The 18,168-nt window shown below is 43.5% G+C and overlaps 2 protein-coding genes across 2 annotated transcripts in view; both read left to right on the top strand.

Annotated features, from left to right (window-relative positions):
* Nucleotides 1–215: 215 nt before the first annotated feature.
* Nucleotides 216–10,829, top strand: PNN (pinin, desmosome associated protein). The gene is made up of 9 exons (XM_084262756.1): nt 216–364; nt 833–904; nt 1,719–1,787; nt 3,476–3,548; nt 3,646–3,740; nt 5,413–5,488; nt 7,030–7,185; nt 7,268–7,406; nt 8,446–10,829. Exons 1-9 carry the CDS (start codon nt 252–254, stop codon nt 9,726–9,728), a joined length of 2,076 nt encoding a protein of 691 aa, XP_084118882.1. The 5' UTR covers nt 216–251; the 3' UTR covers nt 9,729–10,829.
* Nucleotides 10,830–17,334: 6,505 nt separating this feature from the next.
* Nucleotides 17,335–18,168, top strand: part of MIA2 (MIA SH3 domain ER export factor 2) — a gene marked incomplete at its 5' end in the record, with an annotated part of 37,540 nt that continues 36,706 nt past the window's right edge. The window contains one exon of the mRNA XM_084263774.1: nt 17,335–17,449. Within this exon, the coding sequence (XP_084119900.1) occupies nt 17,335–17,449 (115 nt within the window). The remainder of the gene's footprint in view (nt 17,450–18,168) is intronic.

Here is an 18,168-nt window from a genome sequence, read left to right as displayed (position 1 = left end):
GATGAGCCTTTCTGGCGGGGGGGGCGTGCCCTTCCCTTTCCTGCCCGCCTATTGGCGGTCGGGAGGCACCGCCGAGGGGCTATTGGCTGTGCCGTCCCGACCCGCGGCTGCCGGAGCGCTGAGCCGCCAGACGGGCCGCGGCGCGTCGCGTGTGGGCGGGGCCCTTCCCGCCCCCCCCCACTCCTGCCCCGCCGTTACCCAGCGGTGCCTTGCGCAGGGCTCCGGCTAGGCCGCGCCGCGTTGCGGGCGGGATGGCGGTGGCGGTGCGGGCGCTGCAGGAGCAGCTGGAGAAAGCCAAGGAGAGCCTCAAGCACGTGGACGAGAACATCCGCAAGCTCACGGGCCGGGACCCCAATGACGTGAGGTGAGGCGGGGGGGCTCGGTGGATGGGGAGCGGGGGGGGGGGTGTGAGGAGCGGCCAGGCCGGGGTGGGGGGGGGTGACGGAGAGGGGAGGCGGCGTGCGCCGCGCCGTTCCCTCGGGAAGGGGGTGGGCAGCGCCTGAGGAGCCCCAGGGACGAGCTGCCCACAGGCCGCAGCCCCTCGTGCCCTTCTCTGGGCCGTCCCCGCTCTTCTGGCGCGGCGCGGGGGGGAGGGAGGGGATGGGGGTACCGCTGCTTGCCCGGCAGCGACCGCCCGTCATGGGGCTGCGGGGCCGGGGGACACACACACACGGGGCCGCGGCGCGCAGCCGTGGGGTACGCGAGGGGATGGTGATGGCCGCGGGCACCTCTGGGCGGGCGAGCCCTGGAGAGGCTCCCTGCAGTGGCTGGGAGGGGGGGGGGGGGGGGGGGCCGGGCAGGTAAAGCTAACAGCGTCCGCTGTCTCTTGCAGGCCCCCTCAAAACAGACTGCTAGCCCTCACAGGCCCTGGTGGAGGTAGAGGGCGTGGGAGCTTATTGCTAAGGTAAGGAGCTGTGGGGAGGGCAGGGTGCTTCTTCCACCCTTCCCCCTGGTGCTTTGTATGTTTCTCTTCTTACCTGGTCGCTGGCTGTACCGCTGTTTTAAGAGGCAGGCATCGTAGCTGGCCTACAGGGCACTCGGGGTTCCGTGCCACCGCCTGAAATTTAAAGCACCCGCGTATCCCGAGTCACAGCAGGTTCAAACGGGTGGCCTTAGCCTGAAAAATGAGGGGAAGCATCAGTTTTAAGGGAGGTGTTATGGGGTAACTGGGACTTTGTCGCTTTGAAATTGTCTAGAAACAGTCTCAAGAAACCAGTAACTTTTCCAGAATGAACAGAAAGAGTTGAAGTCAAAGGGAATTTAAAAACCCCTCTAGGTAAAAACACTAGTGTTTTGCTGTGTTTTCACACACACACAGCCCCAAGTAGAGTGAAAAGGCAAATTCTTCTTACACAGTTCTTTCTTAATGAAGTACATAACAGGGGGGGTTTGTTGTTGTTGAATGTCAATATTAAACTGCTCGTTAAGGTGTAATACGTCTCAAAAACTATTGTAACTCCTGCCACTTGAACATAATGGGGCAGCTTGAGTGTAGCTACTCAGTTGAGTAAGTGCCAAAATGCAAGTCTAACTTAGTTCGTCCATGGGCAGGATGCTTTAACACTTTATTGCTGTAGTAACAGTAAATTATGATAGAGCTGAGGAAAGAATTGTTACTTCATGATCGCAAAGCCAAAATACCATTTGATTGTGTGGGCTTGAGATGGGTCTGGGGTTGGCCTGACTTGTTTGGAAATCACAAGTGTTTTTCTTTTCAGGCGTGGATTCTCGGATAGTGGAGGAGGACCCCCAGCCAAACAGAGGGATCTAGAAGGGGCATCCAGTAGGTGGGTGCAAAAACTGATGCAGAGCACTTGCTTTATCAGGATGGGAATTTATAACAGTAAATTCTGAATGCTTAGATTCAATAACTAATGACACTCTCTGTGGTGAAATACTTTTTCTTTATACCTTACAGCAATAAAAGATTATAGCAATCACAGAAAGATCTAGCAATAAAAAAATCCTTGGCTTTTTCTGTTTTACTTTGTGCCCAATTTGCTATGTTGTATTCTGCTTAGTAGCTGAGATTTGTTTTGCAGTAGACACAAATTTAACTGTGACTGACATCTTCTGCTCAATAAATCGAATGAGTACAGTGTGACTCAGATTTTGAGCTTTCGTATCTGGATGCAGATTTGTCAGGTGGGATGGATTACAGAGTGCTTCTTTCCTTGGGGATTCTGGTAGATGAGAAGCTTGACATGAGCCAGCAGTGGCTCTTGCAGCTCGCAAGGCCAATGGTATCCTGGGCTCCATCGGCAGAGGGGTGGCAGCAGGGACAGGGAGGGGATTGTCCCTCTCTGTTCTGCCCTCGTGAGGCCCCATCTGGTGTCCTGTGTTCAGGTCTGGGGCCCCCAATACAAGAAAGATGTAGAACTGTTGGAGAGGGTTCAGAGGAGTCACAAAGATGATTAGAGGGCTGGAGCACCTCCCCTACGAAGAGAGGCTGGGGGAGCTGGGCTTGTTCAGCCTGGAGAAGAGAAGGCTGTGGGGGGACCTCAGTGCAGCCTCCCAGTCCCTGAAGGGAACATACAAACAAGAGGGGAATCAACTTTTTGAAAGGGTAGACAATAGCAGGACGAGGGGGAGTGGATTAAAACTAAAGGAGGGAAGGTTTAGATTAGATATTAGGGGGATGTTCTTTACAGAGAGAGCGGTGAGGTGCTGGAACAGGCTGTCCAGAGAGGGGGTGGATGCCCTGTCCCTGGAGCTGTTCAAGGCCAGGTTGGATGGGGCCCTGGGCAACCTTGTGTAGCTCCAGGCCTGGAGGTTGGTGTCCCTGCCTGTGGCAGGGGGGTTGGAGCTCTGTGATCCTTGGGGTCCCTTCCAACCCAGACCATTCTATGATGCTGTGATTCCATGGGTGCTGGCCTGCAGTGGTAGCTCTCGACTAAAGCCAGGCTCGCTTTTGAGTTAGCGGAAAACCGATACTATGAAGCATCATTACCAGTAGCAGAGTGCTGTGCTGCAAAACTGAGAGTGAAAGCTGAGAATAATTTCTATTTAATGTGCTACTTAGTTGTTCTTTGTTAAAGCCTTAGATCATCCAGGTTCTCTGCCCCTCCTCACCTGTGTTGTAGGTATTTGGCTCGGTAACTTAAATGGCATTTAGGTCTGTCTTGCAACCCTGTTATATCAGTAAATATTTTAGAGATCCTGGAAGAAGAGAAGTGCAAACATTAGAAGCAAGAACTAAATTCCAAAGGTGTTTGAGAGAGTCAAATGTGGCAGTAATGGGGGCTTTTCTGATTTACTTTACTGTGCAAGTTGTATTTGAACTTGAACTGCTTTCTCTTACTGACTTTTATGAACAGTAGATTCTGTCTGTTAAATGCTGCTTACAGGTCATTGGAACAGTGGGGAGATTTTTCCTGGAAGTGTAGATATACTGACGTGTGTTCATCTCATGTTAGAGCAGATGCTGTCCTAGATACATTTTCTTTGGTGTCTACTAATGTTGTTTCTTCCTCAGGCTGGGCGGAGAACGTCGGACAAGAAGAGAATCACGCCAAGAAAGCGACGCAGAGGATGATGATATCAAAAAGGTAAAACATGATAAATAGAGCTATGCAGGAAGAAATGTAGTAATCCAGAACGTGAACAAAGTAGCCTGGGTTTGGTTTTTTTTTGTTGTTGTTGTAGCCAGCGTTGCCATCTTCTGTTGTTGCTACCTCCAAAGAGCGAACACGTCGAGACCTTATACAAGATCAAAATATGGATGAGAAAGGAAAACAAAGGTATGTAGAAATCTTTTGAGCAGTAGGTACTTTGAGCACTAGCAGAGGAAGTAGCTTTACTTTTTAAAAGTGTTCTGCAGATGCTGTTATGTATCAAATATGATGTTGAAAGAGTACCATAACAGTATGAAATTGATATTTTTCTCAAAACACTTCACAGCAGTAACAACACATCATTGGTTTCACATAACTGACAGGGGTTCTGCTTCTCAGGCCACCTACAGGAATAGGTTTGCTAGTGCTATTGTAATGGATCATCTTTGAGTAAGACAGAAATATATATAGTTTCATTGGTTACCTAACAGTTTGGACTGTTGGAACTCTTTTGGTACATCGTTTATTTTGGTGGTTTCCCCCTATTTTTATTTTGTAAATGCAGTAGTTAGATCATGTGACTTTCAGACTCCACATTGTGCATACGGTCTGACTCCTTTTCCCTGCTTCTTTTTAGGTTCCTCCTATGCAAATCTCCTTTCTCCTGTGTTTTATTTCTTTCAGACTAGCACATAAAAATTCTTGCTGAAATGCAGCTCTGTTGGGTGGAAAAGCACATTTGCAACCGTGTCCAATCACTTGGACTCCATCCACTTCAGTCTTGTAGCTCACCTGGGGCAACAATAACTTTTATCTCTACCAAGAAGAATAATAGAATAATGAGAGCTGGAATAAGGAACTGTAGAGAGCTTCTCTGATAAGGAGTACAGATCAGTTAGCACAGAAAAGGCATTTCAAATGCTTCTTTTACAATTACACCACTACTAAGAGACTGCTGTTGCTTCCATCGCCCGTTTGCAACTACTTCCCTCACACAGAGACTTTCTAAATTCTTAACAGACTTCCTAGTCCTACAGACATCAAAAGTTTGTTTCCTCAGAATTGCAGTTTCACTGTTTTGTGCTAAGTAACCTGGGCAGATGAGAGAGCCAGTATTGATCTCTGCATGACTTGGGGTGGAAAGAGGCTCCTTAAGAGGACAGCATCCCTTGAACTCTTGGTTTTGTTCAGTGTCTTTTGGGATGTTTGTTCGTAAACAAATATGTTTTGAGGAATCTCTAGCTTTTGATTTTTTTAATTTGTTCCTATTTCTGCCACTTCATATACAAGTACCTTTACCTTTGTGTCAGGTTTGTGCCACTGCAGTAGAGTGGTGAACAAACCAGCATTTCCTTTCTCTCTTAATTGGGTAAAAGGCCAAGGCAAATGAGAGAGTCTGCCTCTTGCTGGAAAGGCTTAATTTGGGCTTAAATGGATAGAAAGAAAAGATGGGAGATGCTCCAGGCCCTTAATCATCTTTGTAGCCCTTCTTTGGACTCTCTCCAGGAGATCCCTGTCCTTTCTATACCAGGGAGCCCAGAACTGGACACAATACTCCAGGTGGGGCCTGACCAGGGCAGAGCAGAGGGGGAGGATCCCCTCCTCTGACCTGCTGGCCACACTCCTCCTGATGCCCCCAGGATCCCATTGGCTCTCTCTGTATATGATATGTCACTGTAAATTATATCCTTGACTGTTGGCACAGCCCATTTGTGTTCTGTTGCTGATGACCTTAAGTAATATGGTGCCTTTAAAAATAAATGTCCCTGAGGTGGGAAGTTTCTCTGCTTTTGCAAGTAAAAAAAAAAAAATCTTTGTTCCTGAACTGTGTCTCAAACTTCTTTTTGTTTTTATTCAGGAATCGACGTATATTTGGCTTGTTGATGGGCACTCTTCAAAAATTCAAGCAGGAGTCCACAGTTGCTACTGAGAGGGTACTTAATTTTAGTTCTGTCAGATTCTGGATTGTAAATAATAAAGTTGTGGGGTTAAGCTGCCTCAAGTAGCAATGTAAATTCCCCACAGTGTAGGTTGCAGGTGCAACAAATTGTTATGGCTGCATGTAGTGTTTTGTTTGGTTTAGTTCAGTGGAATTGAGGTGGGAGTAATGTTTTGTTGATTGGGTTTTAATTCCTGTACACTCTTAAAACATGTAAGACACAAAATAGTTATCTTTTTGTGTGTTTTTATATTATTTGAGGATCATGTCAAAGTAAGTGGAATTTAATCAAGTCATAGGCTGCTCCTGTAAATAATGGTGATCCAGTGTTGCTGAAACAGTGCCTGCCACTGCTGTTCCAGCTGTTTAAGCTCAGCCAAGAATACAGAAACATATGGTTGTATTATGCTGTTTGACTAGAAATTGTTGTCTCCCACCCCAATACAGAGGAATTCCTTTTTTTGATAAGCAGATGTCTGATTGTACTGAAGTGAAGACTGCATAGCTTGGTGGCAATTTTAAAAAGCATGTATGTAGTGGTAACTTTATTCCTAGTGTGCCCTTTTAAATCATGCTGTTTGTTTACTGGTGCCCCAAGTGGGTTATTCAGTTAATACCACTAACCTTTAGATTAAAAAGAGCATTTGCAAGTTCTGTGTTCAGTAGTCTGGTGGAAGCAGATACAAAGTCTTTGAATCTAATATTTTCTGTCTAGTGCTAGCATAGCTGGCTTGCTGTGTTGGTATTGATTACTGTCAGATTCAGTATTTGGATATTACCTAACTTATCAGGCAGCACATGAGAAAGGGCCAAAGTTCTCTTGACTGCTTGCTTTTAGAACAAGAAACTATTGATGAGGATGGTCAGAAACGAGGAGTCCTTGTCAAATTTATAATAGTACATGTTTGCATAGAGACTTTGAGGACTTGGTGTTCTCTCCAAATTTTTTATGAGAATTTTTAGAGGCATTGTTCTCATCATACACAAATTTGCTGTAAGTCAGAGTAGAGGCCTGAGGAATTTTATGATGCAGTATTCTGATGTCTAGGCACTAAATTGTATTTTTATTAGACTAATTGTACATACGATCTGAGCATCTGGCTGTCTAGGGCATACAAACAGGGCATTCCTGGATTACAGAATATCTCTAATTAGCAATGAATATACTGGAAGTATGTGCAGTGTAATTTGTTGGTCACAAACCCCAGTCTGCAGTCCTTCATTTGTTTCTGGGGGAGTTGGCTTTTTTTTCTTTCAAGCGAGACACCTGAAATTTATTAAGACATTGACACTTGTATTGAAAAACACAAATCCAAATTGAATAACAAAAGCAGACAGAAATTCACCAGGGCCTGTACTTTATAGTTAACCCACAAGAAATTAGGTGCCAGCAAGCAATGATGCTCTTTTCTTCCATTAATGTCTTTTTAGGATTGCCTTCAATGGCATAAGTAATTAAAAAATTTTAATTGGACCTAACTAGAACAGTTTATTGATTTAGAAGAAATACTGAAGGCACTTCTTTATTTACTTTAGCAAAAGAGGCGTCAAGAAATTGAACAGAAACTGGAAGTGCAGGCAGAGGAAGAAAGAAAGCAAGTTGAAAACGAAAGGCGAGAGCTGTTTGAAGAGAGACGTGCTAAACAGACAGAGCTGCGGCTGTTGGAGCAGAAGGTTGAGCTTGCTCAGTTGGTAAGTTTTAGTTCTGCTCTTGGCCTTTCCCTTGTTTAAACTATTTGTGTGGGTCTTAGGGTTATTTTCTTTCATTTCTCAGCAAGAAGAATGGAATGAGCATAATGCTAAAATAATTAAGTACATAAGAACGAAGACAAAACCCCATTTATTCTACATACCTGGCAGAATGTGTCCTGCTACGCAGAAGTTGATGGAAGAGTCACAGAAAAAGATGAATGGTAAGGGATCTTCAGTACAAAGGCCTCCCTTTGTTTGCTGTACAAATCTCTAAGTCTCTCTGCTTAAATACATGAATTCTGTGGTTAGGACAAACTACGTTCTTCCATGGGTGTTCATCATCAGTGAATGTTACTCTTTCGGGGACTTCCTTTTATGCTGAATGTGCTTTGATTCTCTTACAAGAAGTCAGAAGAGGTGTATGAACAATTTTGGAGGTATTTGTTTAAAACATACTCCTTTATATTAGCTTTAGTACCCAGATGTGCTGGAGCAACAACGTAGCTCTTCAAAAGGCAGATTCTGTGGATTGAAGGCCCAAGGAATGCAGGTTTTTACAAAGTGTTTGAGAAGCATTTCCTTAAGCACAGCACTAGAACTTCATGATGATTGTTTTTTTTTTTACCTTAATGACTGTTCATTTCTGTTTCACAGGATGACTATGTTTTTCTTTTGGAAAACAATTTAAAATACTGCGGTCGATGGTAGTCTTACTGTTCTCTCTTTTTTTAATTAAACTGAGAATGTGTTGGGGTATTTCTTTTTCCTTAAGGAGCTTTTTTCATTGTGTGGGGCTGGGGGATAAGAGAAGCCAGCTCGCCTGTCTGAATAGCTTATTACGTTATTTAAGCTTTCTTAATACCTAACCAGCTTTTTTGCTGATTCTTACTGTCATTTGTTTACCTTAGGAAGTATAACCTTGTTAATATACAAATTCCAGGAAACTTAAGGTATTATTTTGATATACTGTTGGTTGGATTGATTTTTAACGAAGTCAGAAACTCTTTTTGGTAGCTTAAGATTTAGGGCTTTACTGTTCTCATACTCAGCTGAGCTGACTATCCCGTCTGCTTTGTTTCCTTAAGGTAACTAGCAGTCTCTTTCATTGTGCATGACCGGCTTGCTACTTCAGAGTGAATAAGGGTGCAGCACTTTATAAGTTAAAACAATTGGGTAACTTATTAGCTCACAGCTTAGGGGGAAATAGACTTCAGTGTCTGTAGGTTGTCTGAAGCTGTTATTTATGCATTTATTCCCTAGCACTCTTTGAAAGCAGGCGAAATGAATTTGCAGAGCAGATTAACAAGATGGAGGCCAGGCCCAGAAGACAATCTGTGAAGGAAAAAGAACAGCAGGAGGTGCGCAATGAAGAAAAGAAGGAAGAACAGAACAAGGAGCAAGAAGAGGGTAAGGTGGCTCAGCAGGTGGAAGAGATGGAGACAGGTAATCAGCACAATGATGTAGAAATGGAGGAGGTAGGGGAGGAAAAGGGCAAAGCAGGTTCAGGGCATAGCGATGCAGAGAAGGAACAGGAGGAGGATGAACAGAAACAGGAAATTGAGATTAAAGTAGAGGAGACTACTGAGGTGAGGGAGAATGACAAGCAACAGGATGGTCAGCATGAAGAGGTCACTGTTGTGAAAGAGGAAGGTGAAAGCATTCAGCCAGTGGATAATGAGCAGGATATGGCTGAAATGAATGAGGCAGACAGTGTAGAACCAGTAGAAAATGAGAATGGCAAAGAAGTGGAACCAGAAACAGTGTGTGATGCTCAGCCAGAGAAAGGGTGTGATATTCCTTCTCCTGAGAAGGATAAAGGTATCAAACTAGAAATTGAAGCTGAACCTGAAGAAAAACAGGAGAAGGCTCCTGAAGTTCAGGCAGAACCTGTGGCCGAGGCTCAATCTCAGCCACAGTCGGTGCCGCTGCCACAGTCACCTCAGCTGTCGCAGGCCACTCAGGATACAGAGCCCCAAGCAGGCAAGGATGAGAACGCTGTGGTGTCTGTAAAGGTGGTTGAGGCACAGACAGAGCAGAATCAGGCACCGAGTGTAGAAATGAAGAGTAAGACTAGGAGTAGAAGCAGGGGTAGGGCAGGGAACAAAACCGGTCATAGCCGTAGTAGTAGCAGCAGTAGTAGCAGTAGTACTTCAAGCAGTACTACTAGCGGAAGTAGTTCCACCACTGGCAGCAGTAGCAGTCGGAGTAGTTCCACCACCAGCAGCACTACAAGTGGGAGTACTAGCAGGGACAGTAGCAGCAGTAGCTCTAGCAGTAGTGAAAGTAGAAGTCGAAGCCGAGGAAGAGGGCATAACCGAGATAGGAAGCGCAGGCGGAGCACGGACAGGAAGCGAAGGGATGCTGCGGGAGTAGATAGAAGTCACAAGTCCTCGAAAGGTGGGAGTAGAGATGCCAAAAGCTCAAAGGATAAAAGTTCAAGATCTGACAGAAAGAGGTCTATATCAGAAAGTAGTCGATCAGGCAAGAGAACTTCACGGAGTGAAAGAGACCGTAAATCAGACAGGAAAGACAAAAGGCGTTAACAGAAGAGACCAAGCTTCCTTAGCCTAATCTTTGCAGCAGAAGATTATTTGAGTGAAAGGATTCCTTGTAAGGAGGAGGAGAAGGCTGCCTTAAGAATTGCATGCTGTAAAAAATCTTTTGGAAAAATGCAGACTGTTTACCAGGCATTCTTGTACTTTTTACATAATTTTGTAAAAGGTTACCTACCAAAATTATGTGAAGTTCCTGAAAATGTAAAAATAAAAGATTAACACTCCTTTGCATCTTTTTTTTAAATACCCTGTACTCATTAAGATCCCCTGTATATTTTAATAGGTAAACCTTTAAGTAGGTGTGATCACTTCTGTATCATACACTTTTTTTTGTAGAAATAAATGTGCGTTTAAAATAAGTTGTTTGAGATGTCCTGTTGGCAATTAAATCCCCCTTTTAGATGGTATGTAGGGAGCAGTGTTGCTGGAAACATGCAGTTTTGCTTTTCCCCTCTATCCCTGGCAAGAATGGGAATCGTGAGACCCAGTCAAGGGAGTAATCTCTCCAGTGCTGGGTAGGAAGGGAAAGTAATTGATTTGGATCTATACCTTTTGTTTTCTTCTGTAATCACAAGCTCTTTATTCAATCCTATTCTTCCAGTTTTATGAAGCTTTTTTTCCTATCTGTAGGCAAGCAATGATTAATTGGGAATGTTAGCACAGGCCAAGGTAGCTCAAGTCAGTGTGGAATACCACCCTTAGCTGCCTTCTGCAGGTGCTTTGGTATTTACATCTGTGTTCTGGAGACAGATGAATCTGTTTAATGATGTTCCTTGCTTTGATGGCCAGTGGAGGAAAGACTTCAGCTTGCTTCACAACCAGGATTCTCTTCATTTTAGTTGCAGACTAATCTTTGATCCTTTCATACCACTAGGAATAATTACATTGCAGTGTTGGGGTTACCTGGGACTACCTAATACTCATGTTGTGTGCGTGCAAGAATGCTTTCTGAATGTATTTAATACAACTTGAAGTGGTATGGTGTTATCCATGAAGGTGAATACTGTTTTTATATAATTTTGTATGGGAAACAATAACATCTGTCGCTCTGTTCTGTACATGTGCAAATAAATGTGGCTTTGTAGACTACTCTCTGGGTGCCTATGATGTTTTCTGTAACACAGGTGTGTGGCCTTCATCCTCCTACCTTTAAAGCAGGAATCGGAATTGCAGGTGGCTGTACCTTAGAAGCTCTGTGTCCAAAATTGCTCTTTGAGGCTTTACTTAATGCCTGTTAACCGAGTGTGACACACCACTGTGATTAGTGGTGTTTGGCAGGAAGAGTATTCTTGGATCTCGCATGCCAAATGGCAGACCAGGAAGTCCTAGAAAGATCTTGGCATGGAAATGACACCTAAGCTTATTTTTAGTGTAGGAAATGCCATATGTACCCCACTTCTCTGCAGCACAGAGCAGACTTTTGCCAAGTTCTAGTTTGGGAGGATGTTGTTTTTTAGATTTTTCATCTGAAGTTGGGGTAGTGAGTGACTTCTGAAGTGCTGAACTTCCTAGCTTAAAGAAACGTGCCTAGCAAGGGCTGAAACAGAGTGTTCTTTTCAGTGCAATAGGCACCGTGGGGAAAGCTCCCCTGACTTCCCCCTTCTCAACGAGTTGAGTGCTGTGCTCTGATTTTTGACTTGCTGCTCAATTGATGTCCTGCTTGCCTTTGCTCCTCTACAACCAAGCATCATTTGTGGCTCTTGTTGGGAGTCTCCAGCTGTATTTCCTTCCCTTCTGAAGAATGTGGTGGTTTAATGTCCCCTTTTTTTGAGGGACAAGCAAAAGTTCAAATGCCTTCACCAGCAGTTCCCCAGGAACAAGCTTTCATGCTGAGCAAATGTTCCTGGTTTGCATGTTTCAGCTGACTTCACAGTTCAAACTGCCTTTGTGAGCCGTTTTAATGTTGCCAATTAATTATACTTTGGTTTTTCCTAACACTGAGTATTTTTAAGTTTTGTTATTTTGAGCTTCACAGAATGATTCGCTGCAGTGCAGGTTTTAATGGCTGATCCTGTAGTCGTTGCACAAAGCTAGAGAAGCAAGTTGCTAGCCATGCTCCTCTGAAACAGTGGCTTCGATTAAGAGGGCTTATAAAACCAGCGTGGTAGGTCCTCGTAACTGAACTCAGGAATGGATTGATCATGGTGTCAGGTGATATTACAGGCAGCAATGTAGTTTTGACAAGGTAAAGATACAGGAGTTTTGTTGCTGAGTGCAAGCTGGTGATGTATTTGTTAAATTAATATTTGCTAGTTTACGGTGCTGCTAATTAATATTTAGCCTTGCCTGCATCTGAGCAGCTCAACACAATGTAAAGATCACAGTGTGGTGACTTGGTAAGAGTGAACTTTTTAAAGGGGTAGATATTCCAACCAATATTCTACTACAGAAATAATGCAAGATAGTAGTATGCTGTTGGTACAATATTACTTACAGCCTTCAGTCTTTATACAGCAGTAGTAGTTGTTACATTTGCCCTCAAGTTCCCATCCTCGTACCCTGAAACGATTTCAGAGCCATGGAGAAGGCTGGGGCCAGGGGTGCAATTTCCTTCCTCCTTTGTCAGTCTCCTGCTTCAAATAGCTGACAATTTCAAGACTCAGTTTGAGGCAACAGTTTGGGGGTTCTGAGAATTAAGTACAGATAACGTATGGGTAGAAAACGATTGAAGCACTTTATTTCCCCTCACGATAGTGGTGAGTAGAGATCAAAGGAAGAAACAGGTTCCTCTCTTCATTCAAGTAATGCAGAAGGAGGAATGATTGAAGGGGGGGTGGAGACTAAGAATGAAATTGAGATGCTTTATGTGGGTGGGCAAAGCACCATGCAGGCTCTGTGCCTGTCTCATGGAATTGCTTCTTCATCAGATGCTTCCTTCTAGTTATAATTTCAGAAGACAGTTTGCTTTGGGTTTTTTCAGAACTTTTATACAATGTGTGGACACCATACCTGTTACTTGTGAAGAAAAAGACAAGTCTTGGTGCACAGATAAACTGGAAGCCTCCAGGAATGTGTTTTTTCCCTGATGAAAACTCAGGAGTTCTTGTCAGAGTAGATTTTTACGCAAATTGTTCATTAATGATAAGCTGGAACATGACTTTGCATAAAAGGTACACCTCTTCAAATTCCTGCTGCTGTACTTAATGATGATGTCTTTGAGCACAGAGCAGATTCATTGTATGTATTCAAAGGAAACCTGAAAAGAACTTTTCTGCAGAAAGTGTTAATGAACTAAACACCCCCACCAGCAAAAGTCATCTTCAAACCCAGGAGATTTGCAAAGATATTTCTAGAGCATCTTTTGTTTATTCGGAAAGTAATGGTCTTGTTACCCAGTTATAATTTTTAAGAGTCTAGTTCAGATGCCGATTTTGTAGCAGTAACAGTGGTACAACAGGACAAGCCTACTCATTTTACCTGTGTCCCAGGTCTTTAAATGAGTTTCCCTGCTCAAAGAAGTAATTCTGTGAGGCTGCACGTACTCACAATGGGATGAAATGCTGTGGCAGTGGGGTATGAGTAATAGAGAGCGCTGTGTTTTGGAGCATATCATTTTGTGCTTCAGACTTTCTGGTTTCTTCTCATCTTCTCAGTTGTATAGCAAACCCGTGTTTTACCACAGACCTGATTCAGGCAGCTGTTATTAGGTGACAGTGTGCTATTACGTGGTAAAAAGTGAGGCCTGTGAAGTTTGGAAACATGTTACCAAGATTCAAAATAATGCAAGTCTCAAGTTTTTCAAAGGAGGGGATCCTCCCCCTCTACTCTGCCCTGGTCAGGCCTCACCTGGGCTCCCTGGTGTAAAAAGGACAGGGATCTCCTGGAGAGAGTCCAAAGAAGGGCCATGAAGATGACTAAGGGCCTGGAGCATCTCCCCTATGAGGAGAGGCTGAATAAGCTGGGGCTGTTCAGTCTTGAGAAGACTAAGGGGGGATCTAATTAATGTTTATAAATATCTTAAGCAGGGGATGCAGGGGGAATGGGCAGCCCCTTTTCAGTGTCTGTGGGGACAGGACAAGGGGCAATGGCTGCAAGTTGGAGCACAGGGAGTTCCACAGCAACATGGGGAAGAACTTTTCCCCAGTGAGGGTGAGGGAGCCCTGGGACAGGCTGCCCAGGGGGTGTGGAGTCTCCTTCTCTGGAGAGATTCCAGCCCCGTCTGGACGCCGCCCTGTGCAATATGAGCTGGGGAGCTGCTTTGGCAGGGGGGTTGGACCCCATGAGCTCTCCAGGTCCCTTCCAACCCCTGGGATTCTGTGATTCTGTGATTCCCTGATTGTCTAGAAATGCAGTTAGTTGTCGTGCTTGTAACCCTTTTTGTAGGGGGGAAGCAATAACGGCTTTTTCCTGTTATCCTGGTTGGAAAAGTTGGTTGAAATCTGGCTGACGAATGACTGTTCCCTGTTTAGCTTTGCCTGACTGGAAGAGTGAGTGTGTGTTCCTTTTCCTCCTGTGACTGGCTTATTTTTTAAAAGAGAACTTTTTTTTAAAGAAATAAATCTTTTGGGCCTGGCATTTGATTCCATATAAAAAGTTGATCTGTAGTTTCATCAAAATACCCTAAGTCAGGAGAACTATATTTTTTAAGTGCTTTTGCTGTGGACTGTATTATTCTGTGTATTATTGCAACACTGTCCATGGTGAAACCCTCCATCCAGTATGGAGCCTTCTGGTGCTATTGTAAGAATATAACTGAAGACACATATACTGTTGTTGTTGTTTTTGTTGTTGTTATAAAATAGGCGTTGACTTTAATGCCCTTAGGAGAACTTTGATCAATTTAGGATGAGCTTTGGGATTTTTTATTGTTAGTGCAGATGCTGAACAGTCTGAGGAAGCACAACACCTCTTGTACTCATAGAAAATCACCTCTTAAAAGAGCCATCCAGAGTGCCCTGCCACTCAGCTTATTTAAATTACACCATTAATTCTAAGCTGATCCTTCCATGAATTTGAATATATTGTAAGGGATCTCAGCATTTCTAGCTTGGTAGTTAAAATTACTAAGATGTCATTGCAAACAGAAAGGTAATGGTCTCACCCTGGTGAAAGCTGTTGGAGATAGATCTCACTCTTTCCTCAGCATTGTCTGTCTTTCCACGTGTACTAGTACTCACGTGTGTTGCAGAACAGAAATTAACTGAAGTCTCACTCTACCTGCTATAAAGCTTTCAACTTTGTCCTTTGGAAGCCAGCTATGATAAACTCCACGAATCTTTGACTTCAGTTCAAAGGTGACCAGGAGTTTTGGTGGTGTAACTTCTGCAAGGATGGGGATTTGCACCCAGAAGGAAAGAATATTTGAGATAAACATGATTTATTACTGAAGTCAGGAGAGGAGCAAATAACACACAGCAGATACCAGAGAAGCACTCATCAGCCTTTTAACAGCTTCAAAGGCAGCAGTGCCCAGAATAACTGGAAATGTGCAGATGTAGGTGAAACTAAGTAGCTAAGATGAGCTGCAACACTTTTATCTCCACATAGACTTGATAATTAGCTTGGGTGTCCCTATAAAACTGAAGTCAGGGCCCGGCTCTATTCAGACCTATTTTGACAGACACAGTAATAATGAGAGGATCTCAAGGTGAGGTTGCTGAAGTAGGGAATTTTAGCTGTCCAAATACCTGGCTTTTCCATTTCTAGGTGAATCAGCTCAATGTTGACTGGCTCAAAAGGGGACTGTGAACCTGTCTAGGTCCATTATTGGGGTTTTTTCCCCAATGTGTGCAACATTGACTTGGTGGGATAAAAATTTTGTCCTTTTTTGTTTTGTACAACACAGTATATAGAGTCTCTCCAAGATAAACTTGTTATATCTTCTCTCATCTGTCCTAATCTTTAGGATTCATAATAATAATTTTAAAAAAGAAGTCCTACTTCTCAGGTCATCATGTTTCTTTGCATTTGTCATGTTTATCTCCTTGGTATTCCATTTCTCCCCCTTTTTACCTCCTACATATAAACCTAGAGGACCCCAATCACTCACCCTCTAAGGAACGTGAGATCCAGGAGCGTGAAGGGGGAGAGAATATTGATGCTGGGGATGGGGCTGCATTGAAGCTGGTCAGGAATAGCTGCAGAGCTGGTCTATGCTGTGTTTGCACAAGACAGCTCTCTGGTGTATCACCTAACAGAGGAGAGGCAGCTGGTGGACTAGGTCATAGGATAGGTCTGTCTGACTACTGGGTCATGTGGTGAAGGCAGGGGCCAAAGTGTTAGATTGCAACTGGAGGGCACGTCATCTACTGTGATTTTATTTAGTTAGTTTGCAGGATGTTGCTGGTTAGCGTGCCCCTGGCTTGCTTGGTGCCCTCCCTCCCAACCCCCAAACCTACTGTCTGCTGACTCAGTAGATGAGCCTGAGCACCAGTGTCTGCTGTGGAGCAGGAGGGAGGAGAACTATGCTGCAAGTAGGGCACAACGTAGGCTCGTGGAAAGAAAAGTCTGAGTGAGTTCTGAGTCACACTCAGGTCTGAAGGAGGGGCAGACCTACTAGGAAGCATATGACTGCAAGTATTATCAGTTTGGGAAGGAATGCAAATTCTTGGGGAGCTATCAAGAAGGGAGAGAGAAGAGGCTCTCATGAAGGAGAGTGAGAAAGGCAAAGTCCTTTCTGTAGGTAAATTAGGGATGTTGTCTTCAGGTGGACCAAGGAAGTGCAGGACTATGATGCAAAGTATTTGGAGCAAAGCTTACTTCTCATGGAAACCTCTCCACAGGATTCCATTTATAGCACAGCTTTGTCCCTTCATAACCTCCATATTTGAGAAAATGTTATTTATAACCCAGTCTTGGATAATAGGTTGCTAAGAAACAGAGGGTAGTCCTTAGAAAGCAGGACTTTGATATATTGCTCTGTGATATATGATGTAGAGATACCATATGGATTTTCTAGCTGTCTTAAGAGCCTGAAAACTGCAAAGTACCTTTAAGAGGTATGAGAGTTGAGTATATATTCCCCATGCTAAAAGATTGTACTTTGCATCTAGTACACAAGAAAACTCCAGCAGAGTATGGAAGGGAAAGAAAAGCCATCTCTGTTCTGAGTTCCCAATGATCCCCTACAAATAATCTAAAAGCTATCAGTGCACACAAACATTGTTTATTAAACAAAAAAGCTAGAAAACCAACAGTAATTATATTAACAACCATGCAAATCAACATAAGCATAAAAAATGACACGAAAGATGTCTGTTAAAAATGCATTCACAATCCAGAAAAAAATCCTAATGGAATTCTTGTTGAATTTCCCCAACACAATCTTCCACAAACTCACTGCAAGAGACTCTACCTGACAGAGGCTAAACGTTGATGTGGCCAGAGCTAGTTTCTTCAGATTCAAAACACCAGCCTGGCTATCTGAACAAAGTTAATTATTAAAAGTATGTGCATAATCAGGACACCTGACTTTGCAGATTGTTGGCAGGTTAGCATAGTGCGCTTCTGTTTAAGCAGATGAGAGGAGGGAAATAGGATTATAAATTTATCTGCAATGTTTTGTTAGGCTAGGGACAAATAATGTAGAATTCTCTTGCCAGCTGCACATGGATGCAGTTTCCACAGTTTCAGCACGCTCCAGATTTAATTTAAAATGTCAAGGATCTTGGATCAGAGAGTTCTGCTGTTAGTAATTTCATTTTTAACAAGCCTGCAGAGTACAAAGGTACTTTCAGAATGGAAGAAGTGTGGTGATCGGGAATGTGAGAGTAAGTACAAAAGTTTGGTGTTTGTTTTGGTGGTGGTGGTGGGGTTTTTTATTCAAAAGGAAGCCTCTGATGTGTGTGCAGGTATTACAAACCATAATGCCAAAATCAGCAGTGGAACAGACTGAAAATGAGTAGCCATTGAAAATGTTTGTTCTCAATGTACTAAGTTCATGAGTGATGATAGGCTTAAACTTTTTGAACAGAAAGAGAGGAAAATACTTGCTGGGTTGCAATGTCTAAGTACATAAAGATCAAAGTTCAGTAAAAATACTCTTGAATAGCTAGTTTTTCTCAGGGTTCCTCAAAACAGGCAGTGTAACGCAGCTTTGAAGTGTCTTTTAACTTGTTCTTTACAGGTACAAAAGACATTTAAACCACCCAGAAATGGTAGCCTATAGATCAAGGAAGTTATAAAGTGATACAGCTTGTGTTTATTGTACATTTGCAGTCCATTCTGCAAAATTCTGCTTTTCTACTCTAAGCACACCGTTTGGTTTGGGGTTTAGTAATCTTACCCAAAAAGGACACTGTTAGTATATCCTCTCCCCTTACCTTTTTTCTTCTTTAACAGGAAGAAAGAGCAGTAATTAAGTAAAGGAGTTCCAGGGTAGTAAACAGCTCTGCAGGAGGCAGAGCCACTGAATCCCACGGGGGCAGCGATAAATAAGGCCCCATTTATTATCCATTGATTGCCATTGTGAAACCTGTCATAATCACGT

This window comes from Gallinula chloropus (genome assembly GCF_964237585.1).
Source record: "Gallinula chloropus genome assembly, chromosome: 4".
Taxonomy (NCBI): Eukaryota; Metazoa; Chordata; class Aves; order Gruiformes; family Rallidae; genus Gallinula; species Gallinula chloropus.
Note: the sequence above shows the minus strand (reverse complement) of the source record. Positions and strands in the feature narration are given on the sequence as shown.

Coding starts and splice junctions, on each gene's coding strand:
- PNN (XM_084262756.1), top strand. CDS start 252: ATGGCGGTGGCGGTGCGGGCGCTGCAGGAGCAGCTGGAGAAAGCCAAG. Junction 365..832: donor CGGGACCCCAATGACGTGAG/GTGAGGCGGGGG, acceptor TGTCTCTTGCAG/GCCCCCTCAAAACAGACTGC. Junction 7,407..8,445: donor GTCACAGAAAAAGATGAATG/GTAAGGGATCTT, acceptor TTTATTCCCTAG/CACTCTTTGAAAGCAGGCGA.